The 25,631-nt window shown below is 44.5% G+C and overlaps 1 protein-coding gene across 1 annotated transcript; it reads right to left on the bottom strand.

Moving 5' to 3' along the window:
- Bmp3 (bone morphogenetic protein 3) lies at window positions 1–25,631 on the bottom strand. The gene is made up of 3 exons (XM_032916527.1): window positions 24,867–25,631; window positions 7,499–8,403; window positions 1–676 (listed from the first exon to the last, which is right to left on the bottom strand). Exons 1-3 carry the CDS (start codon window positions 25,174–25,176, stop codon window positions 485–487), a joined length of 1,407 nt encoding a protein of 468 aa, XP_032772418.1. The 5' UTR covers window positions 25,177–25,631; the 3' UTR covers window positions 1–484.

Raw genomic sequence — 25,631 nt, 5'->3', positions numbered from 1 at the left:
CTTGAACACCAAAGTCAGGTGGGCATTTAGCAGTTGCTGGCTTCTCAGGAGCCTAAGGCAAGAAACCTAATGAAAGCATCCCAAGAATTCTATCTGCTTCCCTTTAGTCTTTATGTGAGTAGGGCAAATGATAAGTTATTGCTGTCCCTTCCCGCCTAGTCTTAAAGCCCAATACAAAAATAAGTCGACGTGTTCTCTAACACTTCTAAAAACAGTTTGAGTAACGATTTTTGTTATGTGATTAAGAAAAAACAAAATAGACGTCCACATTTACCAACATCTTACTTTTAGTTACATTCGAAGGAAAAAAAAAAAAGACAGTCCGGCTTTGTTTGGTGGAAATCTTCGATCTCTTTGTTCATTTTCTTTCTGCTATAAAACATCTTTTGGGACAAAATGCATTGGCAGTGCAAAAGACAAAAATAAAAGTCCATAAAACCCAATTAATGATTGAATGGAGCGTCTGAGTGTGTTCTCTGCTAGGTTATCTACAAGCACAAGAGTCTACTGTCATGTTGGGATAGACTTTGAGGACCACATTCTTGTTCTCGTCAAAGAACAAGATGCTGAGTGAGGACATCTTCTCCGGAACACAGCAGGGCTCAGGAATCCCAGAGACGACCCCCACGGCTCTCACTATGCTCTGGATGGTCGCGTGATTTGATGGCTTCAAAGACTGGAAAGAGAAATAAAAGCAACATGTTAGGTAAAAACGTTCTCCTCGGTTCTCATTGCATACAACGGAACTGTTTGAACAGACCCAGAAAGGCCTACATCGCTGAATATTCAGCCCAAACTCCTCTACCTCCAAGGATGTATCATCTATAAAGGGCCTCCTACGGTCTGGGAATTTTGTAGGTGGAGCCTTTAATCTTCACAACAAATTGGTCACAATTTTTTCTTTCCTCCCAGAGACTCAGAAAACTAAATGACATGTCTTGAAGTCAAACAGCTGGTAAGTACAATGAATCTTTGAACTCCATTCTGTTAGCAGGAATCGTTTAATTAGAAACAACTTAGCCCCCAACCATGGAATTAATGTATTCTCCATGTTTTTAATTAAAACAACAATAGCAGCAGCAGCAACAGCAACAACAACAACAACAACAACAAAATTGTCCCTGATCCTCTGTGACCTTTAAAGAACTCCAATAAACACACTGAGACGAACCATCATCAACTATAAAGGGGAATTTGTACACTGTTATTAAAATGAACCTAGGTGGAATAAAGGCTATTTATTTATTTATTTATTTATTTATTTATTTATTTGTTGTCAAAAGGATTACTCTTTGGTTACTATTTCATTCATATATAATTATCCAGCTCAGACTACAGACTGGGGCTGACAAGACCACACCATTGACCACTGGGAGGCGCTGGTGCTCCACGGGCAATATAAGAGGTGGTTTGGTGGTCGACGATGGAATGATATTCCCAAATATTCCTTTGGGAATCAAGTATGGGGGTCTGAGCTTTTCACATGGATGACAGAAGTTTGATCAAGGAAGCCTTGATTAAATCCCTTCCCTGAGAAAATAGGATGCGTTTTACTTAGAAAGCTATGTAAGCTTTCTAAGCTGTGTACCCTCCCTAGAAGCATAGAAAACAGTCCCACTTGCAAGCCCAGAGTGGTCAGAAGTACTCCAGAAGAGAAGCCACAATACCCGGAAACACAACTCTCCTGGTATAATTGTTCCTAGGTGGATGTACTTAGTTTTGTTTTAAATACATTTAGAAGCATAAATTTGAGGACTGAGGTTGTGGCTCAAAAATACTTGCCCACTATCTGTGAGGGCCTGGGTTTGATTCCCCAGCTGCCACTCAAAAGGAAAAAGAAAGAAAGAGAGAGAGAGAGAGAGAGAGAGAGAGAGAGAGAGAGAGAGAGAGAGAGGAAGGAAGGAAGGAAGAGAGAAAGAAAGAAAGAAAGAAAGGCTAACATGTGGTACAATCCTGTAATCCTAACTTAGGGGTTCGAGGCCAGCCTCAGCTATGCAGGTAACTGAAACTCATCCGGGGTTACATGAGGTTCTCTGCTAAAAGAAAACCAAACAACAAAACAGGGCAGGATAATTTGCCAAAAGCGGACAATATTATTTCAGCTAAAACTCAGAGCCTTTTGGATCCATGAACTGGGGACTTGAATTCCCAGCCTGTAAAGAACATCAGGATGGGAACGTGGAGAGCTGAGGGGGTTAAGGGTGCATCCAGGCCAACGGAGAAGAAAGTGATGTGGAAAGCTGATGTGTTGTCGGAAAATCAAAGCAAGTCAGCGAGAGGATGGGGCTGGCAGAAGAAGGGAAATCTGCATCACTCCATCTTTTAATTTCAGTGAAAATTACTACACTACACTTCGATTTCCGTGAAAGAATTTTTAAAAACTACTGTCAACAGTACAAGACTGTTTCTACTCTTGGTTCCTAGTAACTTGAAGGACGACTTTTTTTTAAAATCGATTTAATTGGCTAATTAAATGGTTAAATGGTTAATCAGTTCTAATTGGGTACAAGACAAGGCATTCCCACCTTAACATTCTAACAACGTATTCTCCTAGTGTTTGTACTTTACTTGTTGTTTGCCCTGTACTAAAATGAGTTTACTTTACTGGATGAAAATTATTAGGAAAAAAATATGGGTATCAAAAGAGGGTTCGAGAATCTATGAAAATGTCACCATGATTCCTGTTATTCTACATAATTAATATTTATGAATAAAAACAGAAGACCTCCACAAGTCCATGTAGTCTACAGGAATGGCCTCTAGCATTGTCACACAGCAGGGCACATGCTGGCATTAATATTACTGGTTTCTGTTGACTGAAAGCTATTAGAAAGATTCAGTCTTCCAGACAGCTTGCTGCTAAAGGATGAGAGGTGGTTAAAGCCAGTTTTTCTGTCATTATTCTTTACAGTTAATGTTTAATGCCCGGGTGTCGTGTAGTATGGTGGCCTTAATTAAATGAGTGCATGAGAGTTGGTTATGACTATGCAGCCTCTCCCTCGGTGCCTAGAATAGTGTATCCAGACACCACAGCACTATTGTTAAATGGCTGAAATACTCAGAAGAAACAGTCCAGCCTCTGTTTTACCGGTTTGTGAGGAATAAATCCTATCAACAAAAATAAAAGATTCTGCACAAGTGACTTGGTGTAGATATGGAAAAAAATTCATGGGTGTTACCTAGGGAAAATTCCTGTCTTTCTTTTCCCCCCTCTCTCTTTCTATCCAAGTTAGGAATGAATATCTGAGTCCTTTCCAGTGGGCTCACCAGAATCAGGCCGTTGGTTCTGGGGTGTTTTGTATTAGGGACCTCTCAGATGACCAGGGAGGATCCTCTATTTTCTTGCTATGGGATTCTCTGATGGAGCTACTCTTACTAGAAATAGTCACATCATGCATAAACGATCCATGCTGTCATTTGCTGGTGTGAGGCATGCTGCCAGTAAGACTGGACGTCTTCCAGCTAGGATCATGTTTCTCGTGACTCTCTCTTCTAAGCTTAGAGCTGACACCAGGCACAAGGGCAACTCTGGGCTCCTCCCTGCACCCATCGCACTTTTTAACGATGGGGTGAGCCTTCGCCCATCACTCAGGTGCCACTCTGCTGAGGTCTGTCAAGTTTCGTGTTCATGGTGTCCGTCTCCGTGACCGAGGCTACAACTGGAAGATCTTTAAGGGTCTATCATTTTGCATTCATCCAATGGGAACCTCTTTATATGGAGTGCTCGGTTCAGTGATGTGTTAACTAACTGTGCCTTTGCTGTCCCCAGCCTTTGCACAGTTCCTTGCAGAAAGAACTTCATTTCTTGTTGGTTTCTTGGATCTCTGTCAGGAACAATGGCTCAATCACCTTCATTGGAAATTTCTGTTTTCCACTGCTGCGAAGGTGCCGAGGGGAGGCGGAAGCACAGGACTTGGCTCTGCCCGTCTGGTATTTTTTCATCATATGGCGTCCTTCCGAGAGTCCTTCTCAGGGAGAACAGATTGGTCACATAAGAGCTGGAAATCAGGGGTGGGGAAAATCCTAACTGTTGTGTCTGTGAATGAGATCTACGGTGGCCAGGCTTATACACCTGCCAAGCTGTGGATGCTGTCCTCTAGTTAAATCTGATCACAGTCCATTAGAAGGCGAGAGTATGTCATCGGCTGAGAGCTTCATTCCTGACCTGGGCCACGAGTTTCCTCTACACTATTTCAGTCCAGCCCGCATGGGTGTGATGGCCCAGAAACTATCTAATTGGAATCAGGGAAAGGGCAAAGCCTGGAATTCGGGAAAGGCAGAGCACAGCTGTTCTGAATTATAGAGCAGGTTGTCGACTTTTGCAGACAAAGAACCCCACGGTATAGCCCAGGTTTTTGCCCAGGAGGCCAAAAAACGGGAGGCCCCTAAACAGAGGAATCTGGCCTGGGAGAACGTCCCTCTGAGGCAAAATGTATCTCTAGAGTCAGAGAGCTCTTTGGCCCTTCAGTCAGCCCACATGTGCAGTGCTGATTTGATGAGAGCCCTTCATTTTCCTCTGCTGCTGCTCTGACTACATTTTATTTAAATATCCCTTTTGGGGATGTGGCATTATGCTAGCAGTGCTACATATTAACCCACCCCTTCCTTTAAATCACATTTCCTGAACTCCCTTGTTACTGTACTGACTGAAAGATACAAAGTCACGAGAGCTTAAAGGGAACACCTAGCACACGTTAATTCTACACAAGGCAACACCAAACTTCCACTCTCAACTTGGCCAAGGGAAATCTCAACCTCAGAGAAAAGACCTCCACATGCCTCCCTGCTGCAGGCTGCCAATTTCGAGTTTCAATAAATACAGTGAGTCTCATTACTACTGCAGGTTCTCTTTTCATTCTGTTCTCCCCCAGGATGAAGACCCCTGGAAGAGCTCGTGGGCTGTTGAACCCAGGGGGAGAATCCTCTTTTCAAATTGGCGATGCTCAAAAAGGGGCTGGAATGTTGCAAAATCTTTCTTGACTCATGGCTTTCCTTTGTGCAGCTGCCTTCCCTGCACAGAGCTTCCTCCGACACCAATGTAATTAATTCGACTCTGCCACTTGGTCTCCTCAATGGCCACTCATTGGAGCAACGGCAGAGAGTTACAGAGTGTCCGCTCAACGTAGGCTGCTCTAGTACTTCATTTCTTTCTGTGTTGAGGGAAAATTAATATGTAGACCGTTTTATCGACTTGTCTAAGAGGCCGTTATTGTTCAGTCGTGTGGAACCAACATCCAAGCCAAAGGGAACTAACTACCAAGGCTGCTGATGTTCCAGAGACTTCCGTGAACCAGCGACTTAACCTCGGACACCGTTAGGTGTGCAGAATCCACTGTAGCCTCCACGTCACATGCACGGCATCAGATTCTATGTAGTAACGAGATTCCAAGCAGCTTGACTTCCGATATGACCAAGCATGATTAGTTAATTCTGCAGATGCTTTAACTGCTCTCCTTAAGTTTATCTCTGTGGTTATTAACTTATTCCCTGGTAACTATGATTTCTTTTCATCTCTAGGAACCATTGTAAAGTTCTTCTAAGGAGACAGTGGGTTCACAAACAGCAAAAGGAAGTACATGGAAGCCAAGGGGCACACGTTGGGAAAGACTAGAGAGGTGGGAATGCCTAGAGTTGGGGGATGAGAAGCAAAGGGACCGGGCATCGCTATTTGTGTGGTTTCTGGGGCCTGGAGATTGGGGTGAGGAAGGAACAGAAGACATTTTTGTCAAAGCTACCTAGAAGAAATTCATCTTGTGGGACTAAGAGAAGATGGTTACTTGGACAAACCCTAAGACCTACCTAAAATCAGTCACTCTGACTTAAAGTCAACTTTGGATTACTCAAAGTAATCCTGCTCCTCAGTGTCACAAAGCAAGCCACGCTGTAAGATAGGACACATCTCTGTTTTGTCCTTTCGTCATCTTCGTTATACTCAAGATTCTCAGTGTCATCCCAGTTGAACAAATTTTGTCTGAGCAGTAAAGATCCTTTATGATTCTTCAAGTAAGATTGGGCACTTGACATAGCTCTGAATTCATAATCCTTACTTTATATCTGGATTCTTTTTTAAAGAATTATTTATCATTCATGTATATATATATATATATATATATACACACACACATATGTGTGTGTGTGTGTGCGTGATGTGTGTGTGTGCGTGTGTGGTTTGTTTGCATGCAAACCAGAGGAGGCCATTAAATCCCATTACAGAGGGTTGTGAGCCACCATGTGGTTGCTAGGAATTGAATTCAGGACCTCTGGAAGAGGAGTCAGTGGTCAGAACTGAGCCATTTCCCATTTCTTTACCACCCCTCCCATGTTTGGATTTTTAAAATAAGACATCACCACCCCCTACCCCCACGGAAAGGACAGCTTCGTAGGGAATGTACAAAGCTCATCCTTCTGAGACAACTAACGAGGAAGATTGGATTTCGGATGGGTTGCTGGCCCAGAGGCCAAACTGGCCTTGTGTATAGCCCTGTCTACGTGCATGCCAGTAAGTGATTCTAGGAGTGGACCATAGAATATCCATACGCTAATAAAGACCCCTAAAGTGAAACTGACAGTCTAAGAGGCAAAGGGACATTTTTTTTCTATTTTTAGACAGCAGCGAGGAACTGATTCATATTTTATTAGAACTGTGCTTTTATTCCTTTTCTAAATCCCGTCCGTTTGGTCACTGTATGGCGCAGTGGAGATTAAGTTTAGCTGGAGGGGGGAGGGCGTGGCTAACTTTTGCCGGGGGGAGGGGGGTTTACTATTGAGAGAAAGGGGAGCTGCCCTGTGGACTTGCCTTGGAGGAGAGTTGTTGGAGACATAAGAACTGCTGAGAATATGCTGATATAAAATGCAGTCCCCGACGCTTCAGAAATATACAAAGGTAATTTCGGACAGGGTGAGAGGGAGCGGAAAGAAGTTACCATTGCATCCTGTTTTGCCTTCGGCAGTCAAGCAAATGAGAGAAGCATCTGCTGGGTTTCAAGCCAATTCACCTCTCCAGACCCTGATCTTGATCTGCACCAGGACAGCTCAGCCCACAAGAAACCACTTATCTAACAGTATTCTACATCAGAACGCCACACCCATTAGCCCCACGTCTTGCTCGCCACACCCATTAGCCCCGCCTCTTGCTCCCACAATACCCCTCCACCACTGGAACACCGCTCGCAGGTCAGCTTCTGGCATCTGAGGCCTGCTCACTGTGGACAGGTGTATCTTTACAAGTGACCGACCACATGGCTGGATGTACGCCATGTTTGGAAACAAACAAAAAAAAGCATATCGTGCACATATGCTTTTCGTAGACTTCCTACCTCGTATAACGCTTAATAATCATCAAAGAAAACCCAAGCATAACCACATTGCCCATTTGGTCAGACTTTAGAATGTTGTAAATAAAGGTGTGAGTGGAGGTTTTTAGATGAAAACATACTCTTACACACTCTTCTACCCCGTGAAAAAATAAAGTGAGCGCATGAGGAAGGACAGCGACTACCTTTGGCATGGGGAACTGGCAGGCTCCGGAGCAATAGTAGGCATCAAATGACTTGGGGGAGATAATCCATTCGCTCCAGCCAATATCGGCAAAGTCCACTTTAAGGTACCTGCGGGCACAGTTCCGAGGCTCGATCCACTGCTTTCGCCTCGCCTTCTTCAGGGTCTGCTCATCAAACTGCAGTGTTTGTCCCTTTTGATGAGGCCCTTTCCTCTGTTTCTTTTTGCTCCGGCTCTTTTCAGGGGGCTGAGTCTGAAGGCTCTTGTAAGGCTTTCTCTCCTCCCACACTCCACCCTCCTTGTACTGATACTCCGCCCCAGGGAGCTCGTTGTTCTGCAATGGCAACAAGATCCCAGTAGAGCGCTTCTTCCTCCTCTCAACAGAGAGGGCTTCTCTGACGTGGCTATCAAGTCTGGGCACAGTTCCTGCTGTGAAATCTCGGTGTCTCTGTAGGCTAGATACCACGCTTTCCGGCTCAGAAATGGCGGCATCGTTGGCATACACCAAGATATAAGGCTCCGGGGAAAGCAGCATCCTCTTGGGAAGCTCGTGTGCTCTGGAGGTAATGTTAAATCCTATGAGGAACTCCTCGTCTTGCTTGGCCTTCCGTAAGAGCTGAGTGATGTCTTTGGACAGCCAAGACATGCTGTCTCTATAAGGTTTGGCCGTATCTACTGACAGATGACCCAAGAGCTGGCTTTGGTTGGCTTTGAGGGTCCATGCAGAGAGGTCTATCTGGATGTGTTGTCTCTGGCTGTGATGGGAACATCCTTGGGATTCTGGACAGTTCACACTGGTGTTCACCAACTCTCCAATGTAGAAATACAGTGTGGCTGACAAAATGTTCTCAGACTTGGTTAGAGAAGTCAGATTAAAAGTGTGCAAGCCCTTTCTTTGAAGAGTTCCTAGGAAAGAAGAGGAGAGAAACAGAAGTAAACAGGAACTACTATTTTATACAGCATTCAAAATTCAACTCAAAATAAATCAGAGCATGAAATGCAACAGCTAAAGCCATGAAATCCTCAGAGGAAGGATGGGGGGAGAAAAATCTTCATGACTTTAGACTTGGTAACAGATCTACTCATATGGATCCAAATGCATTCAGCAAAAGGGAAAATAGATCAACAAATAAAAGTTTAAAAGTAAAAGGGACTTTATCAAAATTAGGCAAGCTAAGTACCAAGGAAATGGAAGGATGAGCTACAGGATGGGATAAAAACATTTGCTGTAAAGTTCTTGCTGTCTGTGTATCTAAAGGTTTAGTAGCCAGAATAAAATATGCTAGTAACAGTTTTAATTCAACAACAGAGATACCGATGTGTGCAGAGGATTTAGAAAGATACATCATCTATCTATCTATCTATCTATCTATCTATCTATCTATCTATCTATCTATCTATCTATCTTCTATCTATCTATCTATCTATCTATCTATCTCCAATCTATTTATCTTCTATCTTCTATCTATCTACCTATCTATCTATCTATCTTCTATCTTCTATCTATCTATCTATCTATCTATCTATCTATCTTCTATCTATCTTCTATCTATCTTCTATCTATTTATATATCTATCTTCTATCTATCTATCTTCTATCTATTTATATATCTATCTTCTATCTATCTATCATCTATCTATCTATCTATCTATCTATCTATCTATCTATCTATATTCTATCTATCTATCTTCTATTTATCTATCTATCTTCTATCTATCTATCTTCTATCTATCTATCTATCTATCTATCTATCTATCTATCTATCTATCTATCCATCCATCTGTCTATCTATAAAATATATACAAGTGACTGGTATGGGTGTGAAAACATGAAGAAAAATCATCTGGGAAATAAAACCCAAAACCTCAATCATCTATCTATCTATCTATCTATCTATCTATCTATCTATCTATCTATCTATCTATCTATATTCTATCTATCTATCTATCTTCTATTTATCTATCTTCTATCTATCTATCTTCTATCTATCTATCTATCTATCTATCTATCTATCTATCTATCCATCCATGTGTCTATCTATAAAATATATACAAGTGACTGGTATGGGTGTGAAAACATGAAGAAAAATCATCTGGGAAATAAAACCCAAAACCTCAGTCATGTGATACATACCGTAGTAGTGTGGCTATCACAAACCACAACAAAAACCTTCAAATACCAGAGAAATGGGGGAAAGAAACTGGAACTCCTTCTTATTATTAGAGTGGCTATAAATCGATTCAGTTGCTGTTGAAAACACTTTAGTACTTCCTTTAAAAACCCAACAGGAAATTAACATATGATAAAACAGCTCCTCAGAAACTTGAGACAGGCAAGCACTCAAATAAGTGTCTTCTCAGTGGCCAAGGGTAGTAATGGTCCAAACGGTCATCATAGGTACCTATGACGTCTCTAAGCTAAATGGCAGCAGTATTGGTGCATACCACGATAAAAGGCTCCTGGCCTTCCGTAAGAGCTGAGTGATGTCTTTTGACAGCCAAGACATGCTATCGATACATGGGTTGACCAGATCTACAGACAGAGGACCCAAGAGCTGGCTTTTGGTTGATGGGCAGATAGCAATTTGTGGTGCATTTATGAAACAGACCACTGTTACTGTGAAGAAGGGATACCAGTATGTGTTAAAAACGTGGACGGGCCTGGAAAAGTTCAGCAAGACCGAGAAACCACATGCCAAAACTCAGCGACTGTTCAATTTCCTTTGCACTCGCTACCCAAAATAGGCAAACCCATAATGCTAGGAGCAGAGGCGCTCGCTCAGGGTAAAGGCAACGGGGAATGAGCAAAGCAAGTCCTTAATGGTTCCGAGGCTTTGTTTCAGGTTTGGTGGAGATGTTGGGAAACAGGTCAGAGTTTGCAACAGTGCAGCGTCCTGAAGACATTAATTCCTGCTTAATCATCCATTCCCTTTAAAATACTTAATTTCGTGTTGTGTGAGTTCGGTGCGGAAGAGCAAGGAGGGGTACACAGTAGTGTTTGGAGGGGAAAATACAGAATGGATTCTGTGCAGCTTCTTGAGTTTGGGGGATTTCTCTTAGGAAAACTCTCCAAGCTGACAGGAGTTAATTTAAAAGGTAGAAAAGAGCACAGCAAAGATCGATCAGCTTCTCTAGTTTGTTTGTTCTTTGCTGTGGCACCACAAATGTGTGGAAACTATAGTACACTAGTAGACTTAGTGTGTGCATGGTAGTGGGTGATGTGCGAGCTCTGGAGAACACCAAGATGGATGTCTGCAGACTGTGCTTCATCACAGCTGCCTCTGTGACCCATTTCATCAACCTCCTAGTGCAAGCACAGGGTTTTGAGCTTGAACTGGGTTTAATTATGGACTCCGTCCTTTGTTAGCTTTGCAACTCTGGGCGAGGTAATGTTCTCATTCACAAAAATGGAGAGACTATTACAACAGACACTAAAAACTGCTTTTGGATAAAGAACATGGACTCCCCACTGGGTTACAAGACCCCTGAGAGCGTTCTGAAAACCTTTGCATCAATGTTTCGTCTCTCCTTTACTCTGATCAGATTCCTGGCCAATGGGACCCAGGCTTGTTACTGGCTGAGGGGCTGTCAGCCTGAAATCTGGTGGTGCAGGTTGACAAAGCCCAAATGTACTCAACCTGCCTCATCCCCCTTCGAGTATGAAGGCACAGAGAAAAGAGTAAATAATGCGTTTCACTGCCAGCTTTTCCAGTGACTCATTCTTAACCCCTTCTCCAAAGGGGCCTTGCAGGTCTCCAGTCAGAATCCTAGACATGGAGCCACATAGCATTCCAGCAACTGGGAAACCTTACAGGCCAGTTGAAGCTTATGGTGGGGTTATCACCTAAAAACGGAACCAGCGCCTCACTGTGGTGGAGGCTGAAACTGTCCCTATACCCCTATAGGAGAAATCATTTTGGGAAACATAATGTCCTTTCAAGGGATAAGGATTCACCCAGAGTCACTAGAACGGAGACAGTGCGCACAGCCAGACCACGGTTTGTCCAGGACTGCTTACTTTTGTACCGTCTTTCCCTCTCTGGAAACCTGAAGCTCATGTCAGTACTCTGCAGACAAGCTCTCTGTTATTGTCATATCACACGTCGCCATTATTACTTTTCCATCAGAACTTTTGTGAGAGCAGCCACATCTTATTTGTTGGGAGCCACCAAGCTCGTCTTTGGCTCCAGTGTCCATCTCCGGTGTCATCAGAATTAATGAGATATGTGTAACATTCATAAAACGTCTAACGTTTCTTAAATGTGAATTAGTATGGCGATCTGAGCCTGTACTGTCATTATTAAAGGAATTATGGCTCCTTCTACCTACTTTACAGAACGTGGACTGGGTGAGTAAGATCTTAGAATTTGGATACTGTGACTGAACAAATCAGTCTCGCCTTTAAAAATGTAACAACATAGTGTTGTTATCTGAAGTTAAGCATTGAATTCAAACTCTAAACGTAAATAGTTCAAGAAAAGTTACTGACGGTGATAAAGCACATTTCTCATTCTTATAAGTGAGAAATACGTAAGGGAAGGAGCGGGGAACCAGTCCTCGCAGATCGCCTAGTGAGTTCCGGCTAGGCTGAGGCTGGACCGGAAGAATCCCGCCCCTGGGGTCTGTCTCAGAGAGCCCGCCTCCATGCACTTGTTCCACATACATACTTACTTCAGAAACACACATGCAATCATGAAATTATGTTCTTGATCAAAACCACGTTTCAGCAAAAACAAAACATTTTTATAAAGACGTGGAGACTTAAAATGAGTTCATCAGGTCCCCAAGCGCGGGGGAAGTGCAATGGGAAACATATTTTGTTCATTTTTAACATTGTGCGAAGCAAAAGGAGAAAACTTCCATTTGTACACATTTGTATGATCCATGACACTCGGGTAATATCTTACAGACCTCTGTAACAAAGCCACGGGCATCAAACTATCCAGGGGCTCTGCCCTTAATTCAGTCCAGCCACCACAACATATACTTTTACCCAAACCCCTCGTAGCTGAGGGGCATTTAAAATGCAAGCAAGAGAACACACCCTGTTTCTAGTACATGGCAATGAAAGGTTACCCACAAACACACTAGCAGGGGGATGAACGAGCGCTCAAGGGTGGGGTGTCATCGTCTCACTTGGTAAGCTCATCTTGCGTCTTCCTGCCACATCCCATCTCTGAAAGTTTCATTTCTTTCAAGCACATTTCTCCTTGCCTTGTAACCTGCTGTCATTTATCTGCCACCACCCATCTCCAACCTTCAGTCCCGATTGCCTCTCGGAATTCTGTCGCATTGCCTTCTCCCATCTCCCTCAGTCAGTCCAGTGCATTATTTCAAAGTCTCAGCCTCAGGATCAAGGCTCAGATACACTGTAGCCAATGCCTAAGCTCCCATGGTGCTGGACTCTTCACCTCTAAAGCAAACGTAGCAGTCCTAACTAGAGAGCTATTGTGAGAATTGGTTAAAAGAACTCCCGGAAAGCACACAGTACACAGGCTCGTTAAACATCAGCTAACCAGAACTGCACTGTCTGGGATGGTCGTGTCTAATTGATACATGCTGGAAGTACGCCGTACTCCCTGAATTTCAAAGCCCTCATCGAAACAAGGATGCAGCGTGTCGCACGCATCTACTGAAGAGTTTCATGGGGTCAAACAAACGAGCAGATAGCAATAGTTCAGTGTCTTATAAATGCTGCTAAGGAATCTCCCACCATGGCCATGAAAGAAACTCTTGAAAGCTGGAAAGAAGAAGGGGGTTCAGTGGGAGAAAGAAGAGAGACAAGATAGAGTCACTTGGGGTAAAAATAATCGATTAAAATTCTTTCTATATGGTAGGAAATTGTGAGACTAAAAATTTTGGAGAGATAAATGCTCCCTATGTGAGGTCCCAGGTGATTACTGAGAATTTATTTTCTGATTCTTTCTACTTTTAGGTCTTAAAGTAATTTAACTCTCCAAATAATTTTACTGCACTAGGATCTCAAACTCCAGCTCAGGCTTGACTGGAACTTAGTTTCGCAGCGAACTCAAGCAGCAAGCCTCCTGCCTCAGCCTCTGAGATGCTGGGACTGTGGACATGATCCAACCCATCCAACTTTCAAACAACTGCTTCCTTGAAATGAAAAAAAAATTAGGAAATTTGCTTGTGTTTGTGTTTATCCACGGTTCTTGCACACTTAGGTATCTAAGTTTAAATATCAGCGAGAGGAAAGTATTTAATATCCACATTTGTCTTCTTGCATACGCAGACACATGGATTTAAAATGTCTTAATCACAAATTGAAAATGGACTTTAATGCTATTCTAAGTGTCAATAACATTGCAATATGAATAAGAAAGATGGACTTTATCAGCTTACAAAATTAGCTCACGCACCCTCAGTCACCTAATAGCAACTGCACGCTGAATACCAGTGCAGCAGTGTGCTTAATCCTGGTACTCTCATCTTAATCACTGATTAATTACTGGAGAGGAGTAACTGAGAAGATGATGGGGATGAAGGGTTTGGGAAGTGCATCACAGCTTCCAGTGGAATAAATAAAGAGTATCTGACAGGGAGAAAGAACAAAAGGGCTGATACTTACACAAGGATTGTTGGCTTTCTTTTAATTTTTAATTAAATACCTTTTTGAAATGTTACCATTTATTTAATTTTATTTTACGTGCATGGGTATTTTGTCTGTATGTACTCCTATGCGCTGTTTTGTGTGCCTGATGCCTGTGAGTTCAGAAGAGGGCTTCAGATACCTTGGAAGTAGAATGGCAGACAGTTGTAAGTAATTCGCAGGTTCCCTGGAAGAGAATCCAGTTTTCTTCGCCATGGAGGCACCTCTCCATTAAAATAGAATTGTATCACTTCTCCCCTGACACTTCCTTTCTCCAATCCCTTCAATGTCCCACCTTCCAAGTCTTCTCAGGTGCTCTTGGGCTGGATAGGTTTCTGTCTACTTGACCCAGGCTGGAGTTATCTGAGAGGAAGTAGTATTAATGAAGAAAATGCCTCCATAATGGGCTGCAGGTAGCCCTGAGGAACTCTTTCTTATTTAGTGATAGGAGAGGGCCCAGCCCATGTGGGTGGCACCATTCCAAGGTTAGTGGTCCTGGAATAAAGCAAGCTAAACAAACCATGGGGAGCAAGTCAGTGAGCAGCACCTCTCCATGGCCCCTGCATCAGCTCCTGCCTCCAGGTTCCTGCCCTGTATGAGTTCCTGTCCTGACGTCCTTGATGATGGAGCCAAAATAAACCCTTTCCTTCCCTAGTTGCTTTGGTTATAATGTTTCATCATGCAATGGTAACCATGACTACTAAGACACCCCCTAACTTTCAAAATGACGGACTCCTTCCCTTTGATTATGGACACACACACACACACACACACACACACGCACACCATACAACCTGCGGAGTCCATTTTTGGTGTGTGTGTGTCAGGGCAGCCCATGTTGTATTGGATAATGGATTAGGGAGCGTATCCCTGGAAGAGGTTTATTCCCCTCTCTCAGCAGTCATTAGTTCCCTACAGTTCTTGTCTCTGGGTAGGCCCTGCGACATGTTCTCCCTTCCATGTGAGCATATATATTGACATTGTTATTATTTAGACCTTGCGTGTGCAGCCCACCCCTAATAGAAGACCCCACGGCCTTCTGGCTTCTGTAAATGTTCTTCCTCCTTTCCCACAATGTTCCCTGAGAAATGGGTGCCGGCCACGTGACATATGTATCCGCGGGCTTAGGAATCTCCTCCATCTGCTCATCTCCCCTCTGTGTCTAGCTGCAACTCTGCAGTGGTCTCCATTTGCGGTAGGGAGGAGCTTCGTTGCTGAGAAGTGATAACTACATATTTTAAGAGGCATCAGTCCCCGCTGGAGCTAGGGGTTGTGAGGCACCAGGTTGGAGGGGAGGGCTGTGCTAGGAAGCAAACTCTAATCCTAGCCAAGAGCAGGACGACACACTTTTTAGTCTCTAAGCCATCTCCCCAGCCCCACAATTGTTTTTGGTTATGAGAGGCTTCAGAAAGATCAGGCTGCGTCTTTCCAAGACTGTAGGTGAGATTGGCATCTGAGTCTTAGCTGAATAGGGGCTGGTTCCGAAGTCACGTAAGACACGACTCTGACTTAACTGTGAAGCGTCGATGGGGCATTCAGGGACGCAGTCATAAGTCTACTGCTATTGGAGACTCCTCACACTGTGGCAAAGGGTCTTCAGGAACCCGAGAATGTCTTAGTACTCTTGCAAAATACAGTAAAAACCCAGCATGTTTCTTTCCAAGGAGACTGGTGGCTGTTTTGTTTTTTTAATTAAAAAAAAATACAGCTACCAATAGGTGGCGCCATTCTCATTCTATTTGGTGGCAACTCGGCACTGCACTTGGGTCTGTGTGGCCAATTACAATCTTGTGTTCTGACTCTAAATCATATCTGAGAACCGGGTGGTGGGTTTCTGTGCTGGAGCTTGAACCTAGGGTCTTGAGCAAGCCGGGTAAGCCTCTCCACTGAGTGCCGGGATGTTTTTGCCTCGAAAGCAAAGGCAGGCGTTATCTTGACAATCCATTCCCTTGTCTAGAACCTTGTCCCTGTGACTCCTTCCTGAGTCCTTCCTGACAAGGCCGGCTCCTTGCTGACAGGGTCATGGTTTGCTCTGTACTATCCTAACTTTAGGGTAGGGCTTGAACCCTCGGCAGAATTCATTAAGTGCCTTTTATTTTGTTGTGTAAAGGAACATACCAGGTTTTTTCACTCGCTACAGATTGAAGGGCACAGCAGTCAGCTGTTGGAAGTGGGGCTGGGGTTGCTTGTTATCTGTAGAGATCATTCTAAGGGGCTTGGCCGTTAAACAAAGGTGGATGCATTTCTGTTTTTATCTGAAAACCAAAACCGAAACTGAGCTTAGGGAATGGACTCTAATTTGAGGTGGGGTGGGGAGGCTTGTAATTAGGCTCTAATTTAGGGAGTCTCAGGACCATTTCTGTTCAGCCACCCTCTGTGACTAGCTGAGACAGTATCTCAGGAGCTGAGTGAAGGAAGTTACCGTTCATACTGACCCACACAGACCATCTTCAAAGGGAATTAGCAGATCCAATGAAAAACTTTCTATGCGAAGTCTGATTTTAAGGCAAATAAACTGAAAGAAAGCTTGTGACTAGTTAAATCCCCAGGAAGGAGGGAAAAAATCTTTCAATCATACTGAAAATATGTAATTAGGCAGAGAACTCCACACCCACTCCCTGTTTGTTTCTCCAAAGGAAGTTGAGTTGCTAGAAAGGTCCAGTGCCTCGGTGGGGGATGCAATTGGGGGGAGTACACGGAAGTCACTGGTAACTTAGGTTGCCCCTCTCCAGGCTGCCTTTCTTGTTCTGACAGAGGCTCCGGAACAAACACAAATCATGGCACTTTGTGTTGTTTTGAGGTCTCAGTCAAATGAGTAAGTTTGGGGGGGGGATCCCCAAACAGCCATTCTCTATGTCCTGAGCAAAACACCAGCCAAAGATGAGATAATGTATGTTTTCCTAGAATGGAAAAAATGTTCACTAATTGTTTACGTGCCCAGAGTCTCCACCCAAGGGCATTCCTAGACTGTGAACTCCCCAGGAGCGGGACAGACAGGTCCTGCAGTTCTTTGGAGCCTATTGCTTCCATATACAATCTGTGTCACCCACAGACTGGGGATCGTTTGTTCGATTTGTTACATGGGCAACTGTTAAATTTACCAAGTTCAAGTGTTTTCTACTTAACACCGAAGGGAAGAGTTCGTCAAGTTCAGATTCCCCAAAGCTGATAAAAACCATAGTCTGAACACCTCTACTTTTTCCTTCTTGTTCATCTTTTAAAAAAAAAAAAAAGAATGACGTGAAGGAGATATTGTATGAAGTAGAATATGTTCTCATTTTCTATGTTAATGATAACATGCCCTGCTGGAAGTTATTTTAAGGCTAATTTATTTTTAAAGATGGTGTTCTTGGAAGGTAGCTTTGCTCCTCTCTTCTCTGATCTTGCAACTTAGACACTGTGTTCAATTCAACTGTCAGGCTTACTGAGTTCAAACCAATGGCAAACTGTGGCAGGACCCCCCAAATCGTGAAGGCAAAATGAGATAGAAACCCTGCTTCCAAAGGCTGACAAGGTAAGTAAATCCTTGCTCTCTTCTCTCTCACTTTAACACAGCCATAAGGTGGGAAACCCTCTGCAGGTGTGAGAGAGAGGCCCGCCATTTGGATATACATGAGAAACAAAGTAGCCATTTTTCAAGGCGGAGATTTTTTTTTTTCATCTCTAAAATAGGCTCCTGAGTGGAATGACCTTGGTGTTTGTCCGATCTTCCTTCAACCTACTTCATGGGCTTCTTCTCATGGCAACAGTAACCTTGGCTAGATCATCAGAAATACTATCGCTTAAAGTGCTTGGGGAAAATTATCACACTGTATTACTAACTTCAGCTAATTCTCTTTATTTTCCTAAGAAGGAGGCTGTCAAATTATATATCTATATATGTGTGGTGTGATGTGTATGTGTGTGATGTGGGGTGTGTGTGTGTGTGTGTGTGTGTGTGTGTGTGTGTGTGTGTGTGTATGATTTGTTGTTGTTGTTCGGCCCTCTCGTTTTAAACAGCTAGAGTGTGATATACTATTACTAATTTTTCTTTCACAGCACCTTATAGTGCCATTGCATGACTAATGTGAATATTGGTCTGAGTGTAGCTGCTGAACTCAGGCCTTAACTGAGCTAAATGATTTTCACCAACAAGAAGATTTTCTTCTTCTGTTGCCTAAGCTGAAGAGTTAGATTTAAACCCCGGTCCTGGCTATCCTGCTAGTCCTTCTAACAGTGTTAGTCTTCATTCCTCATCTGTGAAACTGGCAAGCCACGCTAGGGTCTGTCTCCCAGGAAAGAAGAGGGAAACTCGGTTGAAAAAGAAAAGTCTAAGAAGCGTTTAGAATCCTGGGATATTCTTCATATGTTTCAGAAGCTTTTCCGTCCTAGCTTCCTGTTAAAGCATAGCTGCACCTCCAACGTTGGGAATAAGCATGCGTTTGTGAGCGCAGTGCATTGTGGGATGTTGTCAACCCAGAGAACTCATCTTACTGTGCAATCCATGCTATTCCAAACCCGTTTTTCAACAAGTGGCTAGTTCTGTCTTATCCCTGGTGGCTGAACAAAGCAGGGCTGCCAAGATTTTTTTTAATAGATTTTTTGGGGGGCTGGTTAGTCTAATGGTGTGGGGCGTGGATGAACAGCATGGAGCTCATGGGACATTCTGAAGCAAGTTACGGGGATAGAGATCGGGTCTGTGCTGTCCCTTAGCATGTGGGAGCTTCTGAGCCCCGAGGAGCACCGTTCTGCAGTGGCCCCAGAATGCTCAGGCTTCACAGAATAAATCCTTACTGAAACGTGGGTCACTATTCTATTTCGTGTCTTATTCAGCTCCTTAGATGACATTGCAGTGGACAAAGGAAATGCCCACGAGTGCCGTGGTGAGCCTCTCTTTGGAAAGTGCATTATGCTTTAATGATAGGAAGGTTGTGAACATTGAATGTCTGTCTTTCTCACCCGTAGGGCGTTTGTGACTAATGGGTTTATTCAGAGGAAGGAGGCCTGACCAGTCAGCCTTTGGAGGGCAGATGGTCCATCTTCTCAACACCCAGCTTGAGGGGATTTGACACCCACCTTCACCTGGATTCCAAGGGCACCAAGATATACCATGGCATTCTCTCACACAAACAACACGTGCCTTCTCATTCTCTCTCTCTCTCTCTCTCTCTCTCTCTCTCTCTCTCTCTCTCTCTCTCTCTCCCTCCCCTCCCCTCCCTCTCCCTCCTCCTTCTTTCCCTCTCCCTCTCCCTCTCTCCTCTTCTCTCTCTCTCTCTCTCTCTCTCTCTCTCTCACTCACACACACACACACACACACTCCATTTAATGACACAATTCATAATATAATCATAAGAATTCAAGCTTCCTGATACTATTACCACAGTAAAATGCTGAAGATACTAATTACCAGGATTTGCAAATTCAACGAAAGGGAAAACCATCAAATTTTGGGTATAAAAGTTCTGTACCATCGTGTAGCACAGACGTACAATTAGTAGATCATAGCCGATGCATGTGATAGTATTTCTGTTAGATACAGCATACACTGGAGATAAATAAAGGACTTGACAGAGGTCTTGGGTGGCTGTTTCTTTCATCGAGGCATGAGTGCTGGCCCAGGTGCTAGTGAGGCGGTACCTACTCCCCCTACTGTATTGCTCCCCAAATAAGGTAACTTCCCCCTTTCAAGCTATTGTGGAGGCCCTAAAACAAACAAAAAACAACCGCAGAGAAGAAAACCATGAGAGAAAACCAATCCAGAGGAGGAGTAGGAGATGAGATGAGATACAATGACAGAGACGCCCAGCTACAGAAGTTTATAACCTGGAGAAAAGAAGACATGGCAGTGACAAATGGATCTGCATCTAAGAAGTGATGCTGTGACTCCATACCCCAGCCCCCACCACAGTGAAGTGAGAGTCCAGCTTGTTTTGCAGAGTGATGGTCACTGAATTTTGCAGATCTGCCTTTTATGGTGAGTCGGGAATGCTTCTAACCCAGTGTTTTTCCAACTAGACGTCCTAGGGCCACAATTCTCAGAAGGTTCGTTTGAGGAAAAAGAAAAAAGAATTGTTCTTTTAAGGGGAGAACACCCATTAAGGGGACCGATAAGTTCCACAATGTTCATTTGACCTTGGCACCCAGTTTTATACAATACCTTCCAGAGACCTCTTTCTGTAAAGTTTTCTTTTATAAAATAAGATTGGCCAAACTAGATAAGATGGATGAAACAAAGAAGTGCAGGCTGACAGGAACCAGATGTAGATCTCTCCTTAGAGACACAGACAGAATATGGCAAATACATAGGCGAATGCCAGCAGCAAACCACTGAACTGAAAACGGGGCCCCCATTGAAGGAATCAGAGAAAGGACTGAAAGAGCTGAAGGGGCTCGAGACCCCATATGAACAACAATGCCAACCAACCAGAGCTTCCAGGGACTAAGCCACTACCCAAAGACTATACATGGACTGACCCAGGGCTCCAACTGCATAGGTAGCAATGAATAGCCTAGTAAGAGCACCAGTGGAAGGGGGAAGCCCTTGGTCCTGCAAGACTGAACCCCCAGTGAACAGGAATTTTTGGAGGGAGTGTGGTAAGGGGAGGGGGATGGGGAGGGGAACACCCACATAGAAGAGGAGTTGGAGGTGTTAGGGGGATACATGATTGGAAACTGGGAAAGGTAATAACAATGGAAATGTAAATAAGAAATAACCAATTTAATAAAGATGGAGAAAAGGAAAAAAACAAAAAAACAAAACAACAGCAGCAACAAAAAAAAAAAAAAAAAAAAGATCGGGCCACTTGAAAGAATGGGTTTTGAAATTAGCTTTGTACGCTGAAACTTTGTCCAGCAGATATAATACCCATTTCTGCTTCCATGAAAGGACCTGTTGCCTTCCCTCCATCTTCCTAATGCAAAAGTTTATCATGCAGAAATCCTTAAATGTAGATTTGTCCTTCATATTTCTAATTTAAAATATTTGAAACAGTCAAACAAGCACTTACGACCTCCTGTGACTCGGCTAAGGTATGTCTTCCTCTCAGTCCCTTATTATGCATAGATTTTAGTGCATAAAATTTAGGAAATCACCTGCTCAAATGAATTATCAGCTTAGGATTTTTTTCACACTGACCTCCCTGGGTCTCCTGGGGCCTCTGAGTGTGTATAACTTTACTACAAAGCTACATTTTGTTTTATTTTATTTTTTTAAAAAAATCTAATTCATTCTCTTTTTCCTTTCCACCCAGCATGAATAATCGAGAATTCATGGTATTATGGATTTTTAAATGTCAGGGATTGTAAAGCTGTCTTGCCTATTACAGTAAAACTTCATTAGAGGCTATCATGTATTCAAAGTAGTGTGTAATTCAAAGCAGCTGCACGTCCCTGCTCCTCTCTTCCAGATGTGCTGTTGTCCTCTAAATAAAAACGCCATACCATCCAAGGACTCTACAGCTTCAAGTCTGTTACTAGGTGCCTGGAATCTTGATAACTGTATCCTAATAAAGTTATTGTATTCTATTGCCATAAAATACAACAACAACAACAACAACAACAACAACAATAGCAACAGCAACAAAGGGCACTTTCCCACTAATCCACATATTCTTCAGAACGCTGGCCTCTAGTCAAGTAATGCTTTTTCAGGCCTGCGCTATATATCAACTTTCCTAGAGCCTTATGGGTTAGCATTGCTCTTTAGAAATATGCCAGAATTACAGTTCTTTATATCGAAATGTTCTGGTTCACAGTAGGTAAGAATCCTCTGTCCTTTTCCGCTGGGGCAAAACATTCACTTGGGAGTCTGTGTTAGTTCAATATTTCCTTCTTTTATTCATGAAGGCAATATATATTTTTTCTTAAAGATGGTGCATATACACTGGAGTGTAATCTTTTTATAGTTGCATATCATAAATAGTGATAGTTTTAAAATAAGAAAGCCAAGCTTCCATTGCTTTTCCTAGAGACGTTATGAGTAAGACAAGTAAGATCAAGTGACTGTGGAAACAAGAAGCACAAATTATGTACTGTAAAAGATCAGGACAGGAAAAACCCTCAGGAAAAATACTAGCCAACAATAAACTTAATCCAAAACTGTAATAAAAGCTAATTCTGTGCCCTTCTGTCTCTGGATGATGTGTTTCTGTCAGCCTGGACGTCTTTGCCACCCCTAGTTGTGTGAGTCCCTTTTTACAAAGGAAATGATAAAATTCACTTTTGCATAAACTCTTACATATCAGAAGAAAACCTTATAAGGCTCCAACCTTATGGTTTTGGCCCACCGACCTCCTGGAGCTGAGAGAGAACAGAGGTTAGCAGAAAGCGTGTTTAGGATCAGTGCCACCCACCATCAGGGAAGTAATCAGAGGGAGACCACAGCAGATAAATTTCAGATATTCTAGGTTTAGAACAGTACATGATTTTAATCAGGTGTGTTCCAAGAGCAAATGGCTATGACTCAGTTTGAATAAGCACTCTCTCGGAGAGCCTGGCAGACCCGTGGGCACTCCATATACAGAGCACAGGCACCTGACCTCCCACAAACCTGTAACGTCTTTGGAAGAGGAACTTAAGCATGTTGGACTGGAGAAACCAATCTAATTTATTAACCCCAAAGGCCTCTCTTACCTACCTCCACTCGGGCCACCAAGTGAAGGGTGTGTCTGGGATACTGGTACTGATGAAGGGAGAGGAAAGCAGCAAGGCTTCATCACCTTCCTGGAGTCCTGCCTGTTACAGCCAGACAGGTCTTATAACAAAATCCTTCCACTGTGTGAGCAACTAAACAACTCTTGGAAAGAGTCCAACCTGAGCCACTTCTCCAGGAGTCTCCAAGGAGGTAACCTGATTTTCAGCTTACACACACACACACACACACACACACACACACACACACACACACACACATGCCCCAATAACAACAGTGCCTACATTTGATGAATAAGTCATTAAGACAGTTTGTAGGATGCTAAAAGATTACTTTTCTTATCAGGGCACATAGCCTTGTATATAGGTTCCAAGGGGTGATCTACCATTCCAAGGGAGTGTCTGGCCTCTGCTACAGAGTTTATCCGGTGATGGTATAAGACACAGTGGACACTGGAAATACAGTGGGTAGCATGAGCAAAAGCCGGACAGTATTAAGTTCTTACCCAGGACTTCCTCAGTCTAAAATCAGCAGCTAAACGGTATGTGTGAGAGAGACAAAAAGTCCAGTTTTACTTTCAACCATTGTGACGCACGCTAAACATAGATCTGCGGATACAAAAATGGCTTGTCCCTTGGATTTCTCAACTAGTCCCTGGGAGCATAAGCAAATAGAAATATCGAAGCCAGCTATTTTAAATCTTCCTTACTGCCACCTGCCTTGCCAACCCACCATCTTCCTTCCAGACCTCGTTAGTCCCACACTGTTGTTTTGCTCAGCTCTGCCCTCAGCGATGCGTTAATGTAAACAGATGGGTCACTGGTGTCAGGGCTATGAGAGCGGTCTCTTCAAGTGGCTAAGATGCTAAGTACCAGGCAGGATAGGTTTCGGTGTCCCCAGAAGAGGACAGCTCTTTTCGGATCCTGCCAGTGGTGGGTCTGTGGAACAAGTGAAATCTGGCTTAGCCCGGCTTCTAGCTAAAGACTTCTCTGCATTAAAAGCATAACTCACATTTATTGTAAATGGCCCTGTGCCCGTGAGCTCCAGAGTGAATTTGCAGTGGCGAGCAAGGGCTTTCCTTGATGGATATCCCCCTCCCCGCCCCCAGTCCCTGACGGGTGAGGTCGGAAGAAAATTCATCTAGGGATTTGGGCAAACTGGAGAGAGCTCTGGAGACACAGCTAGAGACCCCCCTGAATATTCCTGACTGTTCCTCAACCCAAGTTTGGAAGGTAGACTTTGCCATCACCTTTCCCTCAATCCTGAAGGTAATGTACACACACCCTAGTGCATCCCTGGAGCACACCAACAGTGAGTATCCAGAAAATTTGCCCTCAAGCTGTTAGAGAAAGCTGTTCGCTTCAGCAACAGGAGCTGGCAGGCTTGGGCTGGGGTGGCGTTAAGCCATGAATTTCAGCCTCAAGGATCTGTGTTGAGAAAAAAAAAACGGGAAGATGAGATTTTCATCGCTGATACTAAGAGGTGTTTATCCTCCACCGGCGGTCCCTTCCCAAGCTAACTCTTCCCAGCTTGGACCACGCAAGACTTATTTGCCCAGATGGGTTAGGAATAATCTAAACACTCACGCACCTGGTTTTGTTTGTGTGTTTGCCACTAGGGGACTATCCAGAGGAAAGTGTCAGATATAGCAACACAAAGGTCGCGGAGTTAAGAGTGAGTGCTGTGTCTGGAGTAGTGCCTGTTGAGTGCGCTTTTTCTCTCTAGGCCCAGGGTTGGCATAAAATGGAATTCACTTCGCTCTAAGCTCTGCCAAGGCCGGTCGGAGGGAATTTCCGCTGAGCAGTTTAATCATCAGCATAAGATCTCCGTAGGGTGCCCGGAAGAGGGCTTCTGGACACTGGGTGTCGTCCCTTGGCTTCTTCCCTGCCGCACCTCTCTAACTAAGCCCTGTCACTGTCCCAGCTTTTCTTCCACTTTCTTGTCTCAGCTGGGCTCAAACTGGGCTTATCCGGACCGCCCCTGGTGCGATCCGAGAGGGAGGAGGGGGACCGGAGGGCAGCATCCAGGAAAGGTCCCTACAGTGTACTGAGGAAGACGGCGGCTGAGTGGCACGGCGGGAGGAGCTGCCCTCTGCACCCCCGGGCGGGATGGGCTCCCTCTCCTCCCCACTCACCTGGGGCTGCGGCTCTGAAGCTACGAACCGTGTTACCGCCACGCAGGGGCTGGGGACCCGGGAGCTGCGAGCCCGGTGTCCCGGTAGCCTGGGCTCTGTTGCTGCCGCTGTACCTGTCATAGAGCCACAGCATATGCTCTGACACCTTGTCGTGAGGCCTCAGGTCCGGGCTCGGGCCACCACCTGTCATGCGGTCGCTTGACTCAGTCCCGCGGAGTCCCGGGAGGTGCAAGTTTGGTCTCTGTCCCTGTGCCAGGTTCAGGCAGAAACAACCTAGCCACAGACACAGCAGCCCGCGCGCCCCAGCCATAGTCAAGTCCCGCTGTCGTGCCGCGCTACTTCGGGTCGCCGTCGCCCGGGACACTCCGGAGACGAAAGGGACTGTAGTAGAGCCGGGGTGGCGCTCCAGCTGCGGAGCGGGCGCCGGGAGCCGGGCACAGCTGGCGCGGGGCCGCGACGCGAGGGTCGGCAGGTGGGCTCTGGGTGGCAGCCGCGCCCGCTCAGCTCCGCTCACCGGCCGGTCCGAGGGCGGAAGGTCTGGGCGAGCGCAGACGAGTTGTCAAGCGTGGGTTCTCCCTTCCGCGCCACCTGAGACTCGGGAACACCCGGCCGCTATGGGGACCTGGATCTGCGCTCCACCAGCCTGGGACGCGCGCCGGGGCGGGGTGTGCGCGGTCGCAGCCAGCTGAGTTCTCAGAGGACGTGGGGTGTGTGTGTGTGTGTGTGTGTGTGTGTGTGTGTGTGTGTGTGTGTGTGTGTGTGTGT

This window comes from Rattus rattus, chromosome 11 (assembly GCF_011064425.1).
Source record: "Rattus rattus isolate New Zealand chromosome 11, Rrattus_CSIRO_v1, whole genome shotgun sequence".
Lineage (NCBI taxonomy): Eukaryota > Metazoa > Chordata > Mammalia > Rodentia > Muridae > Rattus > Rattus rattus.
This window is presented reverse-complemented; position numbering and strand designations above follow the sequence as displayed.